We start from the raw sequence: 24,196 nt of genomic DNA on the forward strand, positions 1-24,196 counted from the left end.
GACTTGATGAACGTATTATGACACCCCACGTTTTCAATAGACACAAGAACGAACAACATCCATACCTACATATATACCTACAAATTTAAAGCATTTGTTTAGACTTATATTCCGAACTTTAGAACTTTCCTATTCTGTTCTGTCTTCTATTTTATTTATAAATCTGGTAATTAAAGAAGATTTCAAGTTAGAAGCTGCTTATTTATTTATTTTTCAAACTGTTATTATTAGAACTCAATATGTCTTTTCGCAAATGAGGCGGAGGGGAGTTATCAAAGTCCTAAGTAATAATTTTTTAATTTTTCTCTGTATTGAAATTGAAAAATAAAATAATGAGTCTACCTAAAAGACCCTGATTCATTTGTGTATTTACAAGAAATAATTGTACATATTATTATATTGATATGTCCGCAGATGTATCATAAGGTATTATAGAAGCAGCTACATATGCATCCCTAATTGGTTTCTGTTGTACAAGACTACTTATTACAATCAACGATATTGTCGATGGTTTAATGAACATTTAAGGACGATAATTTATTAGACCTGATGTTTGATTCTGATGAGGCATGGGTACATTTATCTAGTTATGTAAATAGACAGAATTATATAACTTAGGCTGTAGAAAATCCGCATAATTCTATAATAACATCCTTACATCCTCAGAGATGGGTACCTGGGTAGCATTTCAAGAAGACCGATAACACTAGTCCACTTGATTCGTATGGATTCAGTACGAATAGTCATTTCGCGATTTTGGCTCGCTCAAATCGAATCTGGCCTCAGAAATGCTCGATCACCTAAGGGTTTTGAGATATCCTAACCTAAAAGTGCAAGAACGCGGTTTTTACACATATTTGAGGTTATCGTTAGATAAAGAATAGCATCATAAAGTACAATTTTCCCCTTCCCAAGCAAATTTTGAATCGTCCAAATAGTCACCGTCACCGTCATATGATGATTAAAAGTTACCATCTCTCCAAATTATGTGCTCAGGTGCAACGTCGATGACAATGGTTAGACGGTTATAAACGGCTAATAAGAAATAGCCATGCTCTGAAGTGAATATCAATAAAATGCATTGACGGCATAAGGGTAATTGTAAGAGTAGTCGCTCTTTGTTTCACCCTGCATTAATATTAAACGAGATAATAGGACCGGATTCATCACACTGCATTTAATTTTATTAAATATTTTTCAGGTAAGCTATTTAAAATAAGCTTATTAAGGCCCGGTACTTTGGGTATCGGTTAAGTGCCGTGCAAAAGTGTATTTTTAAATCATTTTCGATCTGCCCTTTTTGATTTTGGACGTTACGTATTGGACGTATCGGACCGGGAATTTAGAGAAGGAATTTAGAATTTAGAGAATTAAAGGAAGGGTTAACATATTGTTTTCAGAAAGTTTTAAATTGATAGTTCACGTAATAAACGCGCTAGCAGTAGTAAAAGTTAACATTAATAAACGGATTGCATGCGGAAGGAGCGCCGGGCCCGCGCATGCGCGTAAACGTTGCTCTCGCTCACGCGCGAGATTTTTGACTTGAACGTTTCAAATTCGGTAGTTGGTCACAATATACATATAGACAAAACAATATTTTAATAAGTTCTGAAGATGGATAAATTTACATACATGAGTACATTTTAAACTGTCATCTTTTGTGAATAATAAAGGTTGAAACAAATTTTTATTATGTTCAATAATTGGCAAGTTTGCATGTTGCATTTGCTTCAACATTAGTAGTTCCTTACATTTTTGTGTCTTCGAAATTACTTTGGTAGGGAAATATATTTTGTTTAGATACTTCATCCTTAATAAAACTAGTACCTAGCAAAAATTGAATTGAATCATACTATTTAATTTTTTATTTCTATTTTAGATATAAATATATTCGTAATTATGCATGTCTTCATTTTGTACGACTTGCTAATGCATTTTGAACTTGTTTCAGAAGAATTTGTTTAACCCCACATTTTCCGTGAACATCATCGCCATCTACTGGCCAAACATTGACTCCAAAGTAACCATTTTCTTTAATGTAAGCGGCCTATAATAAAAAAAACTGAAATAAATCATTCCTATCCACACAAAAAAAGAAAAGTAGTCTGTACTTTTCATGTGACATATGTTATCGGTAGTATTTTTGCATCCTGATCACGAATCCGGTGTCAGAGTTAAGCTATCACATCACAGGGATTTCCTATCTTCAAAAAACAAGTCAAAAATAGCAAAAATTCACGAAAAAGTGCTAGAAAAACTAGAAAAATTGTTTTTTTCTATATTCAAATGCTCATTTATATAGTTAAGACCTCGGCGAACGTGAATTAGCGGTCAGAATTGATGCTTCTTTTTCTAACCTCAAAAAAAACGGGTCAATTAAGGTCAGATGTTACGAATTTTCAAAAAATAACAAGTTCGCGCCAAATTTCGTATACGGGGATCCGTAATCAGGATCGCTGATTACGGATCCGAGGTCAATTTTGCAAAATTCAAGCTGGCGGATCCAAGATGACCGACCAAATTTTCAAAAAATAACAGATTCGCATCAAATTTGGTATAAAGGGGTATAAAGGAAAAAATTTTCAAAAAATAACACAATTGCGCCAAATTTGGTATACGGGGGTTTTCGAGGTCACTGATCACGAATATTCAACCCGTGAATAGATCTTTTACAGAATAAAGAACAAGATATACTTAGCCGAAAAAAGTAGATTAACACATGATTGGGTACTCAGGTTATAAAGTAAAATATTACAAAATGAGTTTCGCAACTCTGACCTCGAATACGTAATCAGCGACCCCGAAAACCTCCGTATACTAAATCTGCTGCGATTCTGTTATTATTTGAAAATTTTGTCGCCCATTTTGGATCCGCCATCTTGAATTTTGCAAAATTGACCTCAGATCCGTAGACAGCGACCCCGAAAACCCCCGTATAAAAAGTTTACTGCGATTCTGTTATTTTTTGAAAATTTGGTCAGCCATCTTGGATCCGCCATCTTGAATTTTGCAAAATTGACCTCGGATCCGTGATCAGCGACCCAGAAAACGCCCGTATACCAAATTTGGCGCGAATCTGTTATTGTTTGAAAATTAGTGATATTTGACTTTAATTGACCCGTTTTTTTGAGGTTAGAAAAAAAAACTACTAATGCTGACCGCGGATTCTCGTTGGGCGGAGTCTTAACTATATAAATGAACATTTGAATATAGAAAAAAAATTTTTGTATTTTGCCTAGCACTTTTTCATGAATTTTTGCTATTTTTTACCTGTTTTTTGAGGTTAGCAAATTCCTGTGATGTGATAGCTCAATTCTGACACCAGATCAGGAGGCAAAAATACGAGTAACATATGTCGCATGAAAAGTACAGACTACTTTTCTTTTTTTGTGTGCTGTGTTATTTATACAACCTTTATCCAAACGGACTCCTTATCATCATAACCTATCCACTTATCTTCAAAGTATTTGTAAGGATTTCTTTGCTCCTGGTCCCAACTTCTCGACCAGTTGGCATATTTCTCACAAATCTGCATTACAGAAATAAATACACATATATGTGAAAAGTCAAACAACATTATTTCCCTTCACTCACTTCTGAATATTTCAGCATTCCTCCTTTACCAGGTCCTGCTCCTTCAATGGGCGAATGGATGCCGTTTTGACTTACATCTTGCAGCGTAAAGGACCTTCCATAAAAAGCAATACTAGGCGCTAGTTTCATTTTCGAAATACCAGCAGCAAGCCAATTCTTCGCTGCCGCGTCCACGTTCAAATGGTTCTTCTCCCAATCGTATTCTTTGGAAGAAGGATAGAGGGCTGAGTTCTGGCCCGTGTACTGGCTCCAATCTCCATACATGTCGTAAGTCTTCACGTTGATCCAGTCTAGAACTCTTAAAAAACAGAAAGAGGTAAAATAGATAATTGCATCGGTTCTAAATGATCAATAGAAAGTAAATTATAAGGAACAAAGAACACCTACTCGTTCATTTGACTGCCATCATATCCTGTAGATTCCGGATCAGAGCGGACTGTAGCTGTGACAAGCCAACCATTTTGCTTAAGGGCTTGATTCACTTCTCGAAGTAATATTATATAATTCGCCTATAACAAAATAACCGCGATGTCTTCAGGTAATATTGGACTTGAATGTTATTTTACCTTATCGTCTACGTTTGGAATATGCCATTCTATGTCTAGTCCGTCGAAATTGTATGTCTGCAAAAAATTTTTCGCGCTTTCTATAAACGCTGAGCGTTTCGAAGGATCCGCTGCCATAGAAGAGAATAAAGAAGCGTTGCTTGCTCCAGAACCCCCTACGCTTAATAAAACTTTTAGGTTTTTATTTTTTTGTTTCATATTAGTGACTTTATGGTACAAACCTAAAATGATACGTATTAGATTATAAATAGAACGTTGATTTCAGACATACCATTTTTATTTTGTCCAACATCTAAAGGTTTGTCTTGGACTCTCAATTTCCCATTTGGTGACAGTCCAACGAAGGCATACGTTACATAGTCGCACAAACTCGCGTTAAAATTTTCAGGATTCACTCCATTGTGCGCTTCCCAACTGGCGTAAGTACATATTACCTTTGGAGAAGCTTGGTCGACGTTTTTTCCTCCTTGCGAATTAACTTGTTGACATTTTGGTACTGGGGCTTCCCAAGAGCCACCGACGCATTTACTGGTTCCCTTGGGGCCTTTGGGACTTTGGTAGCCTTCAGGACAAGCGTACGTCAGTATTGTGTCATCGGTGGCTTTCGAGCAACTAACGATTTCACCTCTTCGATCTTTGCAGTTAGTTATAGTCGATAGTGGGAAAACGAGGGCTGGACAAATAGCTATAATGAAAACACTTTGATTGTAGGAGTACGATATATTTTTTTATACCTACGCTGGCAAGTTGGCATGTCAAATGCTGTTTGCTTACACTGGACATCCGGAACATCCGATGACAAGGTAAATCCTTCATTACAACTCAATTTTATAACTGTATCAGCAGGAACATTTTCTCCAGGCTTCTTCTCTGTCTCGCTAGTAATCCACAAACCATGTTTTGGGTAAAGAGGTAATATGCAGTCTTCTACACTGTATCTACTTAATTCTTTATCAATAAATTCATAATAGAAAGCTACCTTAGTGTACAGAGAGTTCTGTTGGATGTTGCATTCACCTTTCTCAGACGGACCTATACTAACAATCCCGTGAATATAATACCTGTTATCTTCAGGATTTTTAACAGCCAACCCATTGCCGCTGTCGCCCCGACAAACACTCATATTTTTATTTAAAAATCCCGCGCAAATTTTGTCGATAGCATTATATTTATCCGCCCATTCCCTGGGTAGCTCTTGGGCACATGTAGTTTCATATTTGTAAGGGATTTCCAACACTCTAAGTTCTTCAGAAGGTAGACCGTCTTCTTTAACTCCCCATCCAGACACCTGAAAAAGAGAATATTATGGAAGGTATCATCATTTATTTCAAACGCAATTTACCACTCCAATGTTGCCAGCATGAAGGTGAATATTATTGACATCATTGAAACAGATCGGCTGTACTAAATATGTCAACCTGAAGGACTTTGCAACTACAAGTAAAGCTATGTCGGAAAAGAAACGTCTGCGATCTCCTTTGTAGCCATCGTGAACTATGGCGCGGGAAATCTAAAAGCAATCTTATGTTTTCAAGAATTAAACTGTTACCTCAACTTAGCCTCTTTATATTTACTTGGGAATATTGAGCTTGTACGTCTCTGGAATCATTAAAATTGTTGTAAAACTTCCCGGCACCAACGATGTAGTTTTCAATTGGTGGCAACTCGCCGTATTCGTTTGTCACACAGTGGGCAGCTAAAAACCAATAATGGTCACTTACATTAGCAAATAGCTACCTCAATTTACAAGTCCTAGGAGTAAAAATAAATTTAGATAGAAAAAGTCTGTAATACTAACCAGTTAAAACTACCCTTTGAGAAATCAATGACCCACCACATATGTTTGTATACGAGTCGTCATCCTTTTTGTACAGTGCCACAACCCAAGGATATTCTAAACCTTTTTGAATTCTACCACCATATATTAACGGAATAGCATCGTCATTAACCTTTCTTCCACATACTAAAATTAGGTGAAGCATCCATTTAATAATAAAATCAATAATAAGGGTTCCTTGAAGAACGTGAATATTTTTATTTGAAAGTTATGTTTTTCTGTACCTGGCTGACATACAGGTTTTGGATAGTTCCACGATCCATCCAGACACAGTATTGTCTTTCTAAATCCAAATGGTGTTTCATAGAAGGGGGTGCACAGATAAGTTAGGACACTGCCCTCCGTAGCCTCTTGGCAGTTGATTTCGATACCTTTTTTGTCGACACACTTCACAGTAGTCGTAGTCGATGAATACATAGGAGCACACAGTTCTAAATAAAGTCAATTCAATTCATTTATTTTAAAATAATTATTTTTGTTGGCGACATCACATATGAACAAGTTTAGACCTTACCATTTACTTACTTTCACATTCTGGCATTTTTGATGAATCCCAGTTTTGGTCACAAATTACATACGGGGTTGAACTGGAAATTTTGTAGCCAGCATTGCATTCGTACTTCAAAACAGTGTTTACACTTACGTGTTGTCCTGGGCTTGCGCTACCTCCAAAAATGGACCATTTCCCATTCTCTGGGTAAGATGGAAGCTTACAAGAAATTCTGCAATGGAAGAAAACTATAATTTCCTATCTTAATAGAAGATCTTCTTAGAATTAATATAAAATCTGAAGAGTTGTAACAAAAATAAAAATCTGTCAACATTGGATTTCTCGTAGTCCAATACTAGTAACTATAATAAGTTATATAACTTTTTTGTAGTAGTAGTAGTGTAGTAGTGAAAAAATGTCGAAGGTAGGGAAGTATTGCAGCTACGAAACCAACGCTCCGTCCCCCGTTTTCGAGGGTGGTGAATCCAAATTTGATGTCCGATTTATAACTCTGCGCATCGCTATTGGTTAAAAACCACTCTTTTTTTATATGGGGCCCCAGAGATAAACTCCGTAACTCTACCCTCCGTTATCGAGGATGTTGATCACGATCCTCCCCAACACTCACAGCCACCTTGAACGGTTCAAAACTAGTCTTACCTTAGAAGGGGGCCAAAACTACCCCAATCTGTTTTTAAAGAATCCAACAAGGTAATCTCCCATTTTCGAGGGTGCTGATCATGAATATCGGGGTGAATATCATTGAAAAATCTGTTAAAAAAGGGATAAAATATGTTTTTTCATAAAATCAGATTCATAAAATAATTTTGGCCCTTTCTAGGAGGTTGCAAGGATTGGGGAGAATTGTGATCATCATATTCATGATCAGCATCTTCTAAAATAGGGGGGAGGTATATAAATAAAAATTTCAGATTGAAAACCCTCAAAATACGCCATTTTTGCATTCTTTCACTACACTAACAGTAGATTGCATATTCTTGTGCTGTAGATTGATATACAGAGTGTTATTTAAGTACGTGGCCAAACTTCAAGGAGTAAATCTTTGTGTGATTCTAAGACGAAAAGTTTATATAAATATAGGTCCGGTAATGCTTCGTTTTCAAGATACAGGGTGTCAAACTTTTTTAAAAATTCGAAAACAGTTAATCTAGCGAAAAAAATTCAAAATATGACTTTGGTGTAATTTTAATTGCTTAATCATAAATAAATGCATTGTATGTCCATGGACAACAATTATTCTTTATAACAATTTGTAAGACTAGAATAAACTATTAATATGGAAAAAAATAACAGGTACATCCCAGTTTTTGATAGCTCGGTAGTTTTAATTTTTTATTATATTGTCCTAGGGACAACGAAAAGACAGGGAAAAATATTCAAGGGCCAAGAAAGTTGTATTTTTAGATGCTTAGTTTATAAAACTTTTAAAAAAGTCAGTGGCGCACATTTTTCTTGTAAAAAATATTGGTTAAGGTGCCCCCGGGACGCCACTGGACTTAATAATTTTAATCTAGTTAGAGCTAAATTAACTCATTTCTACAATAAATAACACTGTTAAATTGTAACAAAATCGGCTAACGGATTAAGATTTTTACGTAAAAACGATTTTTTTTTAAAGTTTGACACCCTGTATCTTGAAAACAAAGCATTACCGGAACTTTGTTTAAATAAACTTTTCGCCTTAGAATCACTCAAAGAATGACCCCTTGAAGTTTAGCCATGTACTTAAATAACACCCTGTATTTAAAACAACTTTCAATATTTTATTATACTTTTACTTTTATTTACCCGCCTTTTATTTTTATTTAATATCATTTTGTTTTAATTTAATTTAGTTTGTTTTATTTTGTTTTTATAAAAAAAAATATGACATATTTTTATTTCTTCAATTATTTTATGTGTTTATTTAAAAGCAAAGACAACTAGTTAATACATAAGTTTTTTTTTTAATATTGCTATATGAATATATGAGTCATACTTATGTGTAAAAATCAATCAATTGGAACATTTAAAAGAAGCACTTTGGTACTGAGGGATATACGCAGAAAAAGCTGTGCTTACATTTTTTACACTTTAATAAGACTCATCCTGTATAGTAATAATGGGATATACCTCTGATGTCATTGAGGTCAATAACTTCTTGTTGCTGTTTTTAAAATGTGTGTTATATTTTCCCTTAAATATGAGGAAATATCTATATCTCGAAAACTTAACCAAGACTATACAAAAATACTTACACATTGTTGTTCTCAGCAAACCTCTGAACTCGTTTTATTGTCGTGTTTTTGACAGTAGACGATATTTGATATAATTCACATCCTTCTACAACAATTCTTTCTTCAAACTAATTACCTTTCGTAAATATGAAAAAACTTACCAAGAAATAAGTAAAAATAAAGAAAAACGATTTTGAAATGATCGTTTTTCATAATAAAATCAGCTCACTGTGCGCTAAGAGGACGCGATTATTAATAATTAGTTAAATTTGTTTCCAAAACACTAAAGACAAGGTCAAGATAAAATTGTTTTCGTTTATTCTTATGAAGCCACAAGTTTGACTGGTTAGTGAATAATGGTTTAAGCAATCTCGGTGCGATGATACGAAATGCGTGTCAAATTGCTATTAATAGCATGTACATTAAGACCACAGAAATTTCCCCAAATGCTTCAATTAAAATTTTACTAATAACGTTATTCTAAATTGTAAATATATTTATTTTAAATAATTCGAATAATAACTGTGAATGCAAGCTTCTATTTAATATTAACAAAAATGATTATCACTGGTCGTCAAAGCTTAAATTTCCTAGGCCTATGTGAACGTGCTTCAGTAATATATGCTTTGTCCCACATTTTCCGTAGATGTCATCTCCGTCGATAGGCCAAACGTTTACTCCTAACAGTCCGTTGTCTTTGGCATAAGCAGCCTAAAAAAATCATATGATAAACATTTTTTGGGATTTTCTTATAATAATTTTTGAATTCATTAAGTCATACTTATATAAACATTAAAGCATTGAGATAGACCGAAATAATTATTTTAAAGGACTTTAAGTGTTTTTCAAAGTTTTACTTTAGATACCTTTATCCTAACAGTGTCCTTGCTCTCATGCCCAATCCATTGGTCCTCATTGTACGAGTATATACTCTTCTGCTCTTCGTCCCAAACTGAGGTCCAGTTGTTGAAGTTCTTGATAGTACACATCTGGGGAATAAATCGTTTAAAAATTAATTTATGTACTTCTCGTTGTATATTCATTTATTGTCACCTTTGAATATCTTAGGAATCCATCTCCTAGACCAACACCTGTGAAAGGTGCGTGTAGCCCATTTTGATTTTTGTCTTTCAAAGTAAACGACCTGCCATAAAACGCGATGCTTAGAACAATCTTCGATTTCGGTACGCCAAGCTTTAGCCAATTCTTCACACCTGCATCTATATTTAGGTTGTTCTTTTCCCAAATGTTTTCTACCGATGATGCATAAAGACCGGAGTTTTGGCCCGTATAGTAACTCCAATACCCATGGTAGTCATAGGTTCTTATAATTATAAAGTCCAAAGCACTAAAAACATTCATTTGTATTTCCATACTTCTCTCTTCATTTCAATATATATTTATTTTCTGTAATTTCAAGTGATTTACACTTTGATACTGATACGTACCTACTCATTTCTGGACCATCGTATCCCGTCCCATCTGGAATAGCGTAAACAATAGCAGTCAGAAGCCATCCCTTTTCATTGCATTTCTTTCTAAGATCCTGAAGAAGTTTTGTATAACCCACCTGCGGACAACGGTAGAGGATATTTTAAAAGAGGATCAACAAAGTGAAAGACTATTTCCTTTTTTTTTGTGATTTGCTTTATAATATTGCATTACCTTATCTATGTACTTAGGATAAAACCATTCTATATTAATTCCATCAAAATTATAAGTTTCAATAAGAGACGAGGCACTTTCTATAAACGTAGCTTTTTTACTCTCATCATTCACCATATTAGAAAAATGCAGAATGTCTTTACTATCAGTGCGCCCGATGCTCAGAAGTACTTTCAAATTCTTGTTTTTCTTTTTCAAATCAGTAAATCTTCGGAAATACCCTAAAAAATATCGAAAATGACATTTCATTTCATTCAAAACCACTGTTTTGCCACATATCTAACCCATATGCGACACTGAGAGAGGAAGAGCCAATTTGTGCAACACGAATAGAATATTGGGGTATAATTCGAAACAGAACAGCTGTGTGAAAATGTCAGATGATATTTTCTGATTTACTATTATTTCGGCAATAAACAGAATATATATGAAATATAAAACTTTAAGGATATATAAATTTTGTACAGTAAAATAAAATGTTGATTATTTTGGCCATAAAATGATGTTACCCGTATGAACCGTTTTTATCTGCGAATCAGTGGATTTATAGTTATTTATTTTTAAAACTTTGGTGTTTTAATTAACAATCATTAGTCGAGTATTGTTATATCGAAGGCATAATGAATGGCAGTTCAAATGATGCCTAAATCAGTGTATTACTTTCTATATAGGTAATCTTAAATTCCTTATAAATTATTAAAAATTATTTAAATATAAAATGTTTATAATAAAAATTGTTCTTTTAGATATCAATAGAAACATGTGAATGCCCAGAATTCATAATGGGTAAAACGATTTCAAATTTACATACTTAACTACAGCACTAATGTAACAGCATTTGGATGTTTACTATCCCTAAAATAACATATTTTCTATTTTCATTACTCAGTGAGATAACAAAGAGTAAACGCAAAAAACCTCATTTTTTCGCCCTTTTTTGCGTAGTGTGTAGCAAGAACGGGGAAGGTCGTCCAGAGGTCTCCGTGGGCTTAAATTGATCGTCATGAAAAATCTAGGTGAGCATAATTCGATTTTTCCAATATCTGTCCGACTTACCCCTACTTAAGGGGTGGAAACCACCCCTAAAACAAGAAACCTGAGAAAATGGTCGATCAATTCTTGGTAAAAATTGGCGGGAATTTGAATGGCAAGGAAGAGATCAGGGATGTTCTTCCAAATATGCTCAAGGTGAAAAACATCCCCCGTGTGGGGGTAAAACCACCCCTATTGCCGAAAACCGGCGGCAAATGATGTTCCCTTCATGAATTGCCTTTTTTGTGCCACTCTGCCTTATAAATCCAAATGATATGAAATACATGCCCCCATAATTCGTTCTTCTGTCGGATTCTGATCAGTTACCCCTACTGAAGGGGTGGAAACCACCCCTAAAACAAGAAAACAGAAAAAATGGTCACCAAAATCTGGGTAAAAATTGGCGGAATTCCACATGGCAAGGGTAACATCAAGAATGCCCTCCTAAAAATGCTCAAGATGAAAAACACCCCCCACGTGGGGTGTGTTTATCATGAGCATTTTTAGAAGGACATTCCTGATTTTACCCTTTGCCATGTGAAATTCCCCCAATTTTACCAATAATTTATCGACTATTTTCTCATTTTTCTTGTTTTAGGGGTGGTTTCCACCCCTTAAGTAGGGGTAAGTCGGGCAAATATTGGAAAAATCGAATTATGCTCACCTAGATTTTTCATGACGATCAATTTAAGCCCACGGAGACCTCTGTACAACCTTCCCCGTTCTTGCTACACACTACGCAAAAACGGGCGGATTTTGCGGTCACTCTTTGATTGATAATTGTATTTGTAACTACCCAGGAAGTCTCATTTATAATTTTTGTAAAGATCTACCTCGGAGATCAACATCCCTGTCCAAATTTTCCTTTGGACTATTTAGTAAAGTTACTGTAAGGCTGCGAATTTACTATCATATAAAATCTATTAATCAAAATTTTAAGAAAAATAAAAAATGTAAAATTAAATATGTGCAATTTCAATAAAAAATTTAGCAATTTTATTTTAATACATTAGTTACCTAATTTATCATCCCGTTTAGTGAAAATTATGATAAATATAGGTGTAAGCGTTTTATGTTCATGTTCAATCAATATTTAAAACTTTCAACATTCTTCAGATATCAATTTTTATTGCTCAATCTGGCAACGTTTAGCATCCAGTTTAAATTGACAGGGTCAACAGCGGCATTTGTGTCTTATCAAAGGAGTGTCGCATATGGGTTAGATATGTGGTTTTACTGCATAGTATGATGTTGGTAGACCTTTATGATATCGATCAAATTCAAACAATTCATTTTGGACCTTGACGCCTCCTTTATCCAAAAGGCCAGCGAAAGAATATACGATATGGGTACATAACGTTGCGTTCAAATCTTCTGGAAGTACGTTATTAAGTCCGTCCCAACTTGCATAAGTACACACAATCTTCATTTGTTCAATGTTAGTGGTTTGTTTTTCAGCGTCGTCTGCTACACATTCGGGTTTGCGCTCTTTCCAAGATCCATTTTTACAGAATTCGACATTGCTGGCACCAAGTACCTTTCTGTAACCTTCAGGACAGGAGTAGGTGATGCTGCTCCCGTCCGTAGCTTTGGAGCAATTTATTTCCGCTCCTTTTTCGTTGTTGCACTTGTAGGTGGTGCCTTTCGGTAAATTCAGTTTTGGACACAGCACTATAACAGATAATTTTGTGATTCGTTCACTTTAAAACAAAAATTTTTCAGAAACTCAGTATTAAAGTGGAGCTAAGTAGGGACAGCAATAAACATCAACTTACATTCACACTGTGGCATAGCGTGTGCCGACTGACAATCTATGAAAGCATTACTAGAAGACAATGCGTAACCCTCATCACATTCCACATTCAAAATAGTATTAGATGGAACAATGTCACAGGGTTTTTTATCCTGCTTAGGTACCACCCATCTTCCATGACTGGGATACATGGGTAGAGAACACTGCTGCACGTACTGTTTGGTGATTTCTCTATCCACAAATTCATAATAGTAAGCCACACTGGTGTAGAGAGACTTTTGCTGGGGATAGCAATCTCCTTCTGCAGCAGGAGCTATGCTGACTACACCGTGGATGTAGTATCGGTTGTCTTCGGGGTTTTTAAAGTACAGTCCGGTATCGCTGTCACCCGTGTTTTGGTTAAAGAATCCAGCGCAGATCTTATCGATGGTGTTGAACCTGTGGATCCAGTCTGAAGGAAGCTCTTGGGCGCAGGTCGTCTGATTGTGGAAAGGAATTTCAAGAGTTGTTAGTTCTTCTTGTTGCTCACCCCATTCTGTCTCTGCGCATCCAACTATCTAAAATTGTGTCAAATTGTACTGCAGTAGCAGAATTTTTTAAACTTAGAAAATGCGGGTATGAACAGTTTATTAGTCTTACCACTCCTATTTTGCGTGCTTGGAGATGTATGTTGGGTAAATCCTGGTAACATACAGGTTGGACTACTTCATTTATAGTGATCAGATCTTTAGTTATAAGCAACGCTAAGTCTGCCAGGAAACGTTGAGCGGCTCCTCTATATCCTGATTTTACCACAATTCGTGCCACCTACAGTTATTATTTTATATGGTAAAAAAAATAGTAAAATAGTAAAAGCAATAGATTGCCTACTTTTCTTCTAGTTTAATTATTGTTGTTACTATTATTGTGAAAGGAAGTCATTAATTTCTACCTCGGAATATTGGACTTGGACATCCCTAGGATCGCGAAATTTGTTGTAGTATTTTCCTGCGCCAACCATGAACTCTTCTGGTCGTAGTTTGTCTCCAAAATCATTTGTCACGCAGTGGGCAGCTAAAAGTAAAACGAATATGCTGGTAAAAAACCACAATCTCCAGCGACACATTCAGATTTACTGACCGGTTATAACAACCCTTTGGCTCACTAGTGTTCCACCACATACATTGCTGAACTCATTTCCCAATTTTTGGAATAAAGCAATAACCCAAGGATATTTTCTTTGTTCACTTATTGTTCCTCCATCTAATAGCTGTATTGTGTTTTTCTCAATTATTTTTCCGCAAACTACGGCCAATCCAATGAAAATCAAGAATGGATCAAAAATATCAAAACTCTACCTGGTTGGCAGATTGGACTTGGAAAATTCCAAGTACCGTCTACACAGAGGATGGTCTTCTTGTAGCCTATGGGGGTCTCGAAAAAGGGGGCGCAGGTGTACGATAGATAAGTTCCATCTACTGCCTCGTCGCAGGTCACTTCGTTTCCATACTTGTCTTCGCATTTGACGGTGGTCGTCGAAGTTGAGTACTGTGCTGGACATTTTCCTTAAAAAAATGTGTGTTATTACTTTTGTTGAAATATGTTGAATTACATATTATTAGGCAAGAGGGAAATCGCTGGCCAAATTGATATACCTACTCTATTTCCCATTATCTTCTGCAAACTTTCATTTGGTGGGTAATACTTATGTATATTCTTTCACTACCTGGTTTTTCCTAGAATTTCTCCCCGTTATCTAGAATTTCCCTTTAATTTCCAGAACTTCCTCAAATTTCTATACATTATCTGGTATTTCCCTCGAGTTATCTTTGCAATTTGGTAATTTTATGCACAATATACAATGTCTGAAGAATCCAAAAAACACACGTATTTCCAGATGTCTACTATAGTAAAATACGCTGCAAGCTATAACTCTAGCCTTTTTGGTCCAATATTGAAACGTTTGGTTAGCTGCCTCAAACATATTACAAGTTGACAATTAGAATCATATATTTTTTTAATGCCTGCCCCTACAAGGTGATCAGTTACTGCTGGGGCAAATGAGATACCTGGAATTTTAACTTGAAATTTTCTGGTACTTCCTAGAATTCCCCTGAATGGATTGTATTACCTTTGCATTATCCTTATTTCTTCAGAAATTTTTGTATTACATGGGATACCTTATCTCTGCATTTCCTTATGAGTGTGCAGTGTGCACCAAATTTCCCTAGCGATTCACCCCTTGCGATTATGTAAAAATATAGAAAATAAAGTGTTATGGCAACATTATAGCTAACCTACTTTCACAAGTGGGAACCTTGGACAAATTCCAGTTCTCGTCGCAGATTAGTAAAAAAGAACGGGATGAGAGTCTGTATTCTGGGTCACACTCAAACCGCAAGACAGTGTTCTTGCTTACATGGCCTCCTGGTTTTCCATTTCCATTGATAATCGACCATTTACCTCTGACTGGGTGTAATGGTAGTTCGCATGTGATCCTAAAAGTTGTCAGATAACGATGAAGAAAGTAGCAATAATTTATCAATTAAACATAATTTAATTACTACATTTTCCTATTTCCGTTATTCGCCTTATCTATGCTCTCAGTGAAGATTTAAAATATGATAAGAAAGCAAGTTTAGAATAGGAATAAAAAATTTAACTCTTACCCAGCATTTCCGCTTTGTCGGCTATATCGCCTTAAGTATGTTGTTTGTTTGGTCTCATAGGAGGATATTCGATGATTTGAAGTGCCTAAAAAAGGAAAACAATACCCGTTACCAGTTCTCGGATATTACTGACATTAATATTTATGGTATATAAACATGAAATAACAATGAAAACGACTGTTTAAAAGTACTATAAAATATCGTATTTGTTTCTAGTAAGAACTTCTGTAATGAACAAAATAAAAAAATTCTCATATATTTATTTTCGATAATCTAAAACTTACCAAGTAAATATATGCTTATAAGAAAAGTTAAGGAGAAGTAATTCATTATTGTATGTAACTACACAAAACACTGATTTGATATAGAAATTTCAACCGCTCATAGGTGGAGAAGGACTGATCTTGGTCTTCCCAAATACGCACTTTATTATACTTTTAGCGACAGATCAAGAATGGGTCGCCGGAGCCCAGTCAAGTTATAGAAAATATCAGCGACGCGTGGATGAACTTTAGGTTATCAGCAAACGGAAAATACTCCAGTCGAATTAGAGTTTGAACGTGAAAAAATTATTACTATCAAAAAAGTAACTCAAAAGAAGTGTCGCTAAGTTGGCAAATTTACATGTTTCTTCACGTTTTTTACTGTCCATGAAAATCTAGACGACATGCCGGAAAACTAATTGTTCAGTTTTCGAAAATTGCGCATTATTATTGCAAAAAGTGTTGGATGTTGAAGTTTATGGAAAAGGCGGTCAGTCCAAAGACCAACAAGTGTGCCAAAGGCCGATTTGATTAACTGTGAAACTGTTGCTCCAGCTATTTGTTAATTGATTTCGTTCGATTTTTTGCAACTAACTGTTTAATTACCAACCGTTATTTTAGAAGTTAATAACGTAGATATAGGTTCTAATTGATCCGTAGAAACGTATCGAAAAAGAAAAATTTCAAAAAGTTGAAATTAAGTTGCCCTTTACAACTAACAAAGTAGGCCGTACAAAACAATGTTATAAACAAATTGTCCCAGGGTCAGGCAAAAGCTGCTAGGGAATTCGCCTTTTCTGCATTACATAGAGCTTATTTTTAAGGTAATTTAAAAAAATTGAAATCACCTACACCTCTTTGTTCCCAACATAACTTTTTTAAATATAATGATTTATATTTATAAAAATAAAAACTTTTATTATAAAAAATGTAATTTACCATTAGTCACTTCTACTTTTTTTGGCAGGAATGAATTCATCACCATCTTCTTCGTCTTGTATGAAATGTGTCTTTTCAAACTGCAGTTTCTCGATTATAGGTTTGTCTACGTCTTCGCTCGATTGGCCATGGCAATTTATGCAAATTTTCGTACCTTTTAAGCCATGTTTCCTGCAGCTACAGCTTTGTGTTGTGCAACTGCTCTTACAACTGCAGGAAATAATTCTTAATTTACTTCTTTCTTCTTATGAAGTGCAATAAAATGTGTACTAATAATTTTTTCAGATTTGTCAGGTTTTATGATCTAATTCCCCTTGAGTAAGACACTTTTTTGGAATGAAAACAATGTATTAACCAGCGGAACATTATTGTTACAGAAGCAAGCAAAATTGAACATGGAATTAGAGTTTTTATCATATTTATAACATTGGAGATGCTAAGTTTGCATCGGATGACTGTCTTACAACAACCACTGTGATGTAATGCATCAGGTGACACAACTCGCACTAATTACATTAAAAAGTGGTCTCGGTTAAAATTGAAAATTGCTGTGGTTATTTTTGGCCTCTAGAATAAAATTCCCGTCGTGAACATACTGTCGAGCTACTCGCACACTTATCCCCCCTAAACCGGCCAAAAACTGCCCCAAAGAGGGGTTAAACTCATATCACCCATTTTCAAGGGAGATAACCCACGAACATATTGTCACGCCGTCCTCACTCCAATACTCCCCTCCTCCTAATGGTCAAGAGCCAACCACAAAAGGGATTACACCCGTCTCTGATCTGTTCCACCCACCGGTTCTCCTCCATCCCAATTTTTGAGGATGATACGCTGCAAACATAATGTCACGCTACCTCGATCCTCTCCAACCGCCCAAATGCGCCAAAATCACTTCCCCTGTTCAAGGCATTTTTTGGCCAGTCTGGGGTAAGTAGATCAATTACTAAAAGTTGACGATCTCGGCTTCTATTGGTCTGATTTTTTTTTAATTTCATGTTTTTTTACATGCATTACAATGCAATTTGTCGCGATTCTCAAAATTATAAACTCGCTGAAATACGGTCTTAACGACGGACATTTATTGTTAAAAATGTTGTTAAACTGCAATTAAAAAAAATCCCTTTTGAGCATTTAATAAGTACATCATAAGCTAACGATTCCAATTGGTTTCATCAATTTATTTAAAAACACGCTTTCGTAGCCACTTGAAATTTATGGACAAATAATTTTGCAATAGGCCGCCATTTTGAGATAGGAAAATTGCCTTGGGATTACGTTCTACTAACCAAAAGACACCCTCCAGTGCAGTTTCAGTAACAATTAAGCATTTTTTATACTTACTTTCTTGATATATAAATTTTTCAGTTTTATTGACGTTTTTAAACAATTTCGCAATTGAAAAACAAAATTTGATTCTGAACAACTTTTATATTATTACTTTTTTCCTAAAACCAATAGTAGAAGAGCTATTCAAGAAAATGTAAAAAAAATGCATTTTTGTAATTTATTTTGCAATAACAACGACCTTCCCGACCTCCCTCGTATTAGAGACTTTATTATGGTTATCTTAAGTATTCCATTACTTACCGATTACAAAATTCTGTATAAAATGAACATCCAACATAATTACCCTGACTCCCCGACTATTAAGCAGATAGGAAATGTGTCTCAAATTGCTATTAATAGCACTGTACATTAAGACCACAGAAATTTCCCCAAATGCTTCAATTAAAATTTTACTAATAACGTTATTCTAAATTGTAAATATATTTATTTTAAATAATTCGAATAATAACTGTGAATGCAAGCTTCTATTTAATATTAACAAAAATGATTATCACTGGTCGTCAAAGCTTAAATTTCCTAGGCCTATGTGAACGTGCTTCAGTAATATATGCTTTGTCCCACATTTTCCGTAGATGTCATCTCCGTCGATAGGCCAAACGTTTACTCCTAACAGTCCGTTGTCTTTGGCATAAGCAGCCTAAAAAAAATCAAGTGTCAAAAATTTTCAGGGATTTTCTCATAATAATTTTTGAATTCATTAAGTCATACTTACATAAAAATTAAAACATTGAGATGGAGTAAAATAATTCTTTTAAATGACTATTCAAAGTTTTACTTTAGATACCTTTATCCTAACAGTGTCCTTGCTCTCATGTCCAATCCATTGGTCCTCATTGTACGAGTATATACTCTTCTGCTCTTCGTCCCAAACTGAGGTCCAGTTGTTGAAGTTCTTGATAGTACACATCTGGAGAAATAAATCGTTTAAAAATTAATTTATCTACTTCTCGTTGTATATTCATTTATTTGTCACCTTTGAATATCTTAGGAATCCATCTCCTAAACCAACACCTGTGAAAGGTGCGTGTAGCCCATTTTGGTTTTTGTCTTTCAAAGTGAACGACCTGCCGTAAAACGCGATGGTTAGAACAATCTTCGATTTCGATACGCCAAGCTTTAACCAATTCATCACACCTGCTTCTATATTTAGGTTGTTCTTTTCCCAACTGCTTTCTACCTGTGATGCATAAAGAGCGGAGTTTTGGCCTGTGTAGGGACTCCAAGGTCCATAGTAATCATAGGTTCTTATAATTATAAAATCCAAAACCCTAAAAAAATCACTTCTACATATTTTCATTCTTCTCTCTTCATTTAAATACGTTTGTTTACTTTCTTGTTACTTGTAATTCCGAGTGATTTAGACTTTGATACCGATACTTACTTACTCATTTCTGGACCATCGTATCCAGTCTCATCTAGAATAGCGTAAACAGAAGCAGTCAGAAGCCATCCCTTTTCATTGCATTTCTTTCTAAGATCCTGAAGCAATTTTGTATAACTCACCTGCGGACAACGGTAGAAGTTATTTTAAAAATGGATCAAGATAGAAAATAAATTAACAAAACCGCCATTTGTTTTTGTGATTTGTATTCCAGTACTACATTACCTTATCTTTGTCCCTAGGATAAAACCACTCTATATTCATTCCATCAAAATTATAAGTTTCGATAAAAGAGGAGGCACTTTGTATAAACGTAGCTTTTGTACTCTCATCATTCGCCATATTAGAAAAAAGCGAGGTATCTGTACCATCAGTGCGGCCGATGCTCAGTAGTACCTTCAAATCCTTGTTTTTCTTCTTCAAATCAGTAAATCTTCGGAAGAGACCTAAAAATATTGAAAATTAAATTGTTTTGCATAATGTTAGTAGACTATACTTTAGACTGAATCAGTTACCCACCTGTCTGATCTCGATCAAGTTCAAAGAATTCATTTTGAGCCTTTACGTCTCCTTTCTCCAAAAAGCCAGCGAAAGAATATACGATATGGGTACATAATGTTGCGTTCAAATCTTCTGGAAGTACTTTATCGAATGCGTACCAACTTGCATAAGTACACACTATCTTCTTTTGTTCAATGTTAGTGGTTTGTTTTTCAGCATCGTCTGCTACACATTCGGGTTTGTGCCCTCTCCAAGATCCTTTTTTACAGAATTCGACTTTGCTGGCACCAGGTACCCTTCTGTAACCTTCAGGACAGGAGTAGGTGATGCTGCTCCCGTCCGTAGCTTTGGTGCAATCTATTTCCGCTCCTCTTTCGTTGTTGCACTTGTAGATGCTGCCTTTCGGTAAATTCAGCTTTGGACACAACACTATAACAAATAATTTTGTGATTCGTTTACTTTAAAACAATTTTCTCAAAAACCCAGTACCTATTAAACTGCGGCTAAGAAAATAAATTAAATTTCATACTTACATTCACATTGTGGCATGGCGTGTGCTGACTGACAGTCTATGAAAGCATTACTAGAAGACAATGCGTAACCCTCATCACATTCCACCTTCAAAATAGTATTAGATGGAACAATGTCGCTGGGTTTTCTATCCTGCTTAGGTACCACCCACTTTCCGTGATTGGGATACATGGGTAGGGAACACTGCTGCACGTACTGCTTGGTGGTTTCTCTATCCACAAATTCATAATAGTAAGCCACACTGGTGTAGAGAGAGTTTTGCTGAGGGTCGCAGTCTCCCTTTTCTGCAGGAGCTATGCTGACTACACCGTGGATGTAGTATCGGTTGTCTTCGGGGTTTTTAAAGTACAGTCCGCTACCGCTGTCCCCCGTGCAAACGCTTTTGTTTTGGTTAAAAAATCCGGCACAGATCTTATCGATGGTGTTGAACCTGTGGGCCCAGTCTGAAGGAAGCTCTTGGGCGCAGGTCGTTTGATGTTTGAAAGGAATTTCAAGAGTTCTTAATTCGTCTGGTTGCTCACCCGATTCTGTCTTTCCCCATCCAGCTATCTGAAATTGTATCAAACTGTACTGCAGTAGCAGAATTTTTTCTGAGAACTAAACTAAGAAAATGCGGATATGAACAGATTGTTAGTCTTACCGCTCCTATTTTTCCTGCTTGGAGATGTATGTTGGGTAAATCTTGGTAACAGACAGGTTGGACCACTTCATTTATAGTGATCAAATCTTTAGTTATAAGAAGGGCTAAGTCTGCCAGGAAACGTTGAGGTGCTCCTCTATATCCTGATTTTACCACAATTCGTGCTACCTACGGTTATTATTATTGTTTTTTATTATTAGTTTTTTGTAAATATGATTTTCAAATGCAATAGAAGATTATCTTTTTTCTAGATAATTGCCTACTTTTCGGCTAGCTTACTTGTTATTACTATTATTACAAACTCTGTAAAAGTAAATTGTTAATTTCTACCTCGGAGTATTGAACTCGAACATCCCTAGGATCACGAAATTTGTTGTAGTATTTTCCTGCGCCAACCGTGAACTCTTCTGGACGTAGTTTGTCTCCAAAATCATTTGTCACGCAGTGGGCAGCTAAAATTATAACGATTATGCTGGTAAAAAAATACAATCTACAGCGATATACTCAGATTTACTAACCAGTTATAACAACCCTTTGGCTCACTAACGTTGCACCACATATATTGCTGAACTCATTTCCCAATTTTTGGAATAAAGCAATAACCCAAGGATATTCTCTTTGTTCCTTTATTGTCCCTCCAACTACTAGCTGTATTGTGGATTTCTCAATTATTTTTCCGCACACTACGAACAAACCAACGAGGAAAAATCAAGAATGGATCAAGGATATCAAAACACTACCTGGTTGGCAGATTGGATTTGGAAAATTCCAAGTACCGTCTATACAGAGGATGGTCTTCTTGTAGCCTATGGGGGTCTCGAAAAAGGGGGCACAGGTGTACGATAGGTAAGTTCCATCTACTGCCTCGTCGCAGGTCACTTCGTTTCCATACTTGTCTTCGCATTTGAGGGTGGTGGTCGAGGTTGAGTACTTTGCTGGACATTTTCCTTAAGAAAATATGTGTTATTACTTTTGTTGAAATATGATCATTAAGCGAGAGAGAAACCGCTGGCCAAAGTGATGTACTCTATTTCCCATTATTTTCTGTAAATTTTCATTTCGTGGGTAATACTTATGTATTTTCTTTCACTAATTAATTTTTCCTAGAATTTCTGCCAGTTATCTAGAATTTCCGTTTATTATCCACAACTTCCTGAATCTTCCATACATTATCTGGAATTTCCCTTGAGTTATCATTGGAATTTGTTTATTTTATACACAAATATACCTTACAAAGTCTGAAGATAGTCCAAAAACGTACGTAGATACCGGATGTCTTATATAGTAAAATACGCTGCAAGCTATAATCCAGCCTTTTTGATCCAATCTTGAAACATTTGGTTAGCTGCCTCAAACATATTACAAACTGACAATTGGAACCATCATAATTTTTTAATGCCTGCCCTCTACAAGGTGGTCAGTTACTGATGGGATAAATGAATTGGAAAATACCTGGAATTTCTTTTGAAATATCCTCGTACTTCCTAGAATTCCCATGGATCGATTGTATTGCTTTTGCATTATCTTTATTTCTTCAGAAATTTTTGTCTTACATAGAATACCTTATCTTTGCATTTCCTTATGAGTGTGCACCGAATTTCCCCAGCGGTTAATCCCTCGTGATTATGTAAAAATATAGAAAATAATGTGTTATGGCAACATTATAGCCAACCTACTTTCACAAGTTGGAACCTTGGACAAATTCCAGTTCTCGTCGCAGATTAGAAAAGAAGAACGGGATGAGAGTTTGTACTCTGGGTCACAATCAAACCGCAAGACAGTGTTCTTGCTTACATGACCTCCTGGTTTTCCATCTCCATTGATAATAGACCATTTACCACTAACTGGGTGTAATGGTAGTTCGCATGTGATCCTAAAAGTTGTCAGGTAACGATGAAGAAAGTAGCAATAATTTATCAAACAAATATGATTTAATTAATTAATATCCTTTATTCGCCTTACCTATGCTATCCATGAAGATTTAAAATATAATAAGAAAGTTTAGAATACGAATAAAAAATTAAACTCTTACCCAGCATTTCCGGTTTGTCGATTATATCGACTTAAGTATGTTGTTTGTTGGGTCTCACAGGAGGCTATTTGAAGGTCTGAAGCGACTAAAAAAGGAAAACAATACTCGTTACCAGTTCTCGGATGTTACTGACATTAATATTTATGGCATATAAGCCTGGAATAACAACGAAAACGAGTGTTTAAAAGTACTATAGAATATCGTATTTGTTTCTAATAAATGCCTCTGCAATGAACAGAATAACAAAAATTCTGTTTGATATGTACAATATTTTATGTTTTATTTTCGATACCTAATCTAAAACTTACCAAGTAAATATATGCTTACAAGAAAAATAGAGGAGATGTAATTCATTATTATATGTAACTACACAAAACACTGATTCATAATATAAAAATTTCCACTGCAAGCTATGTTTGTTTACACTGTGTCTTGCTCCTCCTCATAGATGGAGAAGGACTGATCTTGGCCTTCCCAAATACGTACTTTAGTATCTTATTTAACAACAGATCAAGAATGAGTTGTTGGCGTTCAAACAAGTTATAGAAAATAGGAGAAACATCAGTGAACTTTAGGTTATCAATAAACGGAAATTTTAGTGATTAATTACAGTATCAACTATTTTACTACTACTATAACTGTTAAAATGCCATTATACAAAATTGTATTATTCAGGAAAAACACGTTTAACTCATTTAAATCTATTCCTCGTTTTGAAAAGTGTACTGCAAAACGTA

The 24,196-nt window shown here is 35.3% G+C and overlaps 3 protein-coding genes across 4 annotated transcripts; all 3 read right to left on the bottom strand.

Moving 5' to 3' along the window:
* Nucleotides 1-1,847: 1,847 nt before the first annotated feature.
* LOC108909692 lies at nt 1,848-9,044 on the bottom strand. Of its 2 annotated transcripts, none has more exons than XM_018714095.1 (14): nt 8,886-9,044; nt 8,746-8,830; nt 6,523-6,719; nt 6,222-6,428; nt 5,959-6,123; nt 5,735-5,856; nt 5,503-5,670; nt 4,899-5,448; nt 4,432-4,845; nt 4,161-4,381; nt 3,982-4,103; nt 3,595-3,892; nt 3,413-3,529; nt 1,848-2,047 (listed from the first exon to the last, which is right to left on the bottom strand). In XM_018714095.1, exons 1-14 carry the CDS (start codon nt 8,935-8,937, stop codon nt 1,910-1,912), a joined length of 2,856 nt encoding a protein of 951 aa, XP_018569611.1. In that variant the 5' UTR covers nt 8,938-9,044; the 3' UTR covers nt 1,848-1,909. The 2 variants fall into 2 exon arrangements, with proteins under 2 accessions (XP_018569611.1, XP_018569612.1); XM_018714096.1 differs by lacking the exon at nt 8,886-9,044 and having other exon boundaries at nt 6,523-6,584; nt 6,641-6,719; nt 8,746-8,827.
* Nucleotides 9,020-16,257, bottom strand: LOC108909693. The gene is made up of 14 exons (XM_018714098.1): nt 16,107-16,257; nt 15,823-15,907; nt 15,455-15,651; nt 14,512-14,718; nt 14,294-14,458; nt 14,106-14,227; nt 13,814-13,981; nt 13,197-13,731; nt 12,682-13,092; nt 10,390-10,610; nt 10,173-10,294; nt 9,778-10,072; nt 9,591-9,713; nt 9,020-9,435 (listed from the first exon to the last, which is right to left on the bottom strand). Exons 1-14 carry the CDS (start codon nt 16,150-16,152, stop codon nt 9,289-9,291), a joined length of 2,844 nt encoding a protein of 947 aa, XP_018569614.1. The 5' UTR covers nt 16,153-16,257; the 3' UTR covers nt 9,020-9,288.
* Nucleotides 16,258-18,584: 2,327 nt separating this feature from the next.
* Nucleotides 18,585-23,934, bottom strand: LOC108909691. Its single transcript, XM_018714094.2, has 14 exons — nt 23,768-23,934; nt 23,460-23,544; nt 23,104-23,300; nt 22,168-22,374; nt 21,946-22,110; nt 21,758-21,879; nt 21,428-21,595; nt 20,790-21,336; nt 20,275-20,685; nt 19,981-20,201; nt 19,756-19,877; nt 19,348-19,642; nt 19,159-19,281; nt 18,585-19,011 (listed from the first exon to the last, which is right to left on the bottom strand). Exons 1-14 carry the CDS (start codon nt 23,811-23,813, stop codon nt 18,865-18,867), a joined length of 2,856 nt encoding a protein of 951 aa, XP_018569610.1. The 5' UTR covers nt 23,814-23,934; the 3' UTR covers nt 18,585-18,864.
* Nucleotides 23,935-24,196: the final 262 nt, after the last annotated feature.

This window comes from Anoplophora glabripennis, unplaced genomic scaffold (assembly GCF_000390285.2).
Source record: "Anoplophora glabripennis isolate ALB-LARVAE unplaced genomic scaffold, Agla_2.0 scaffold323, whole genome shotgun sequence".
NCBI lineage: Eukaryota > Metazoa > Arthropoda > Insecta > Coleoptera > Cerambycidae > Anoplophora > Anoplophora glabripennis.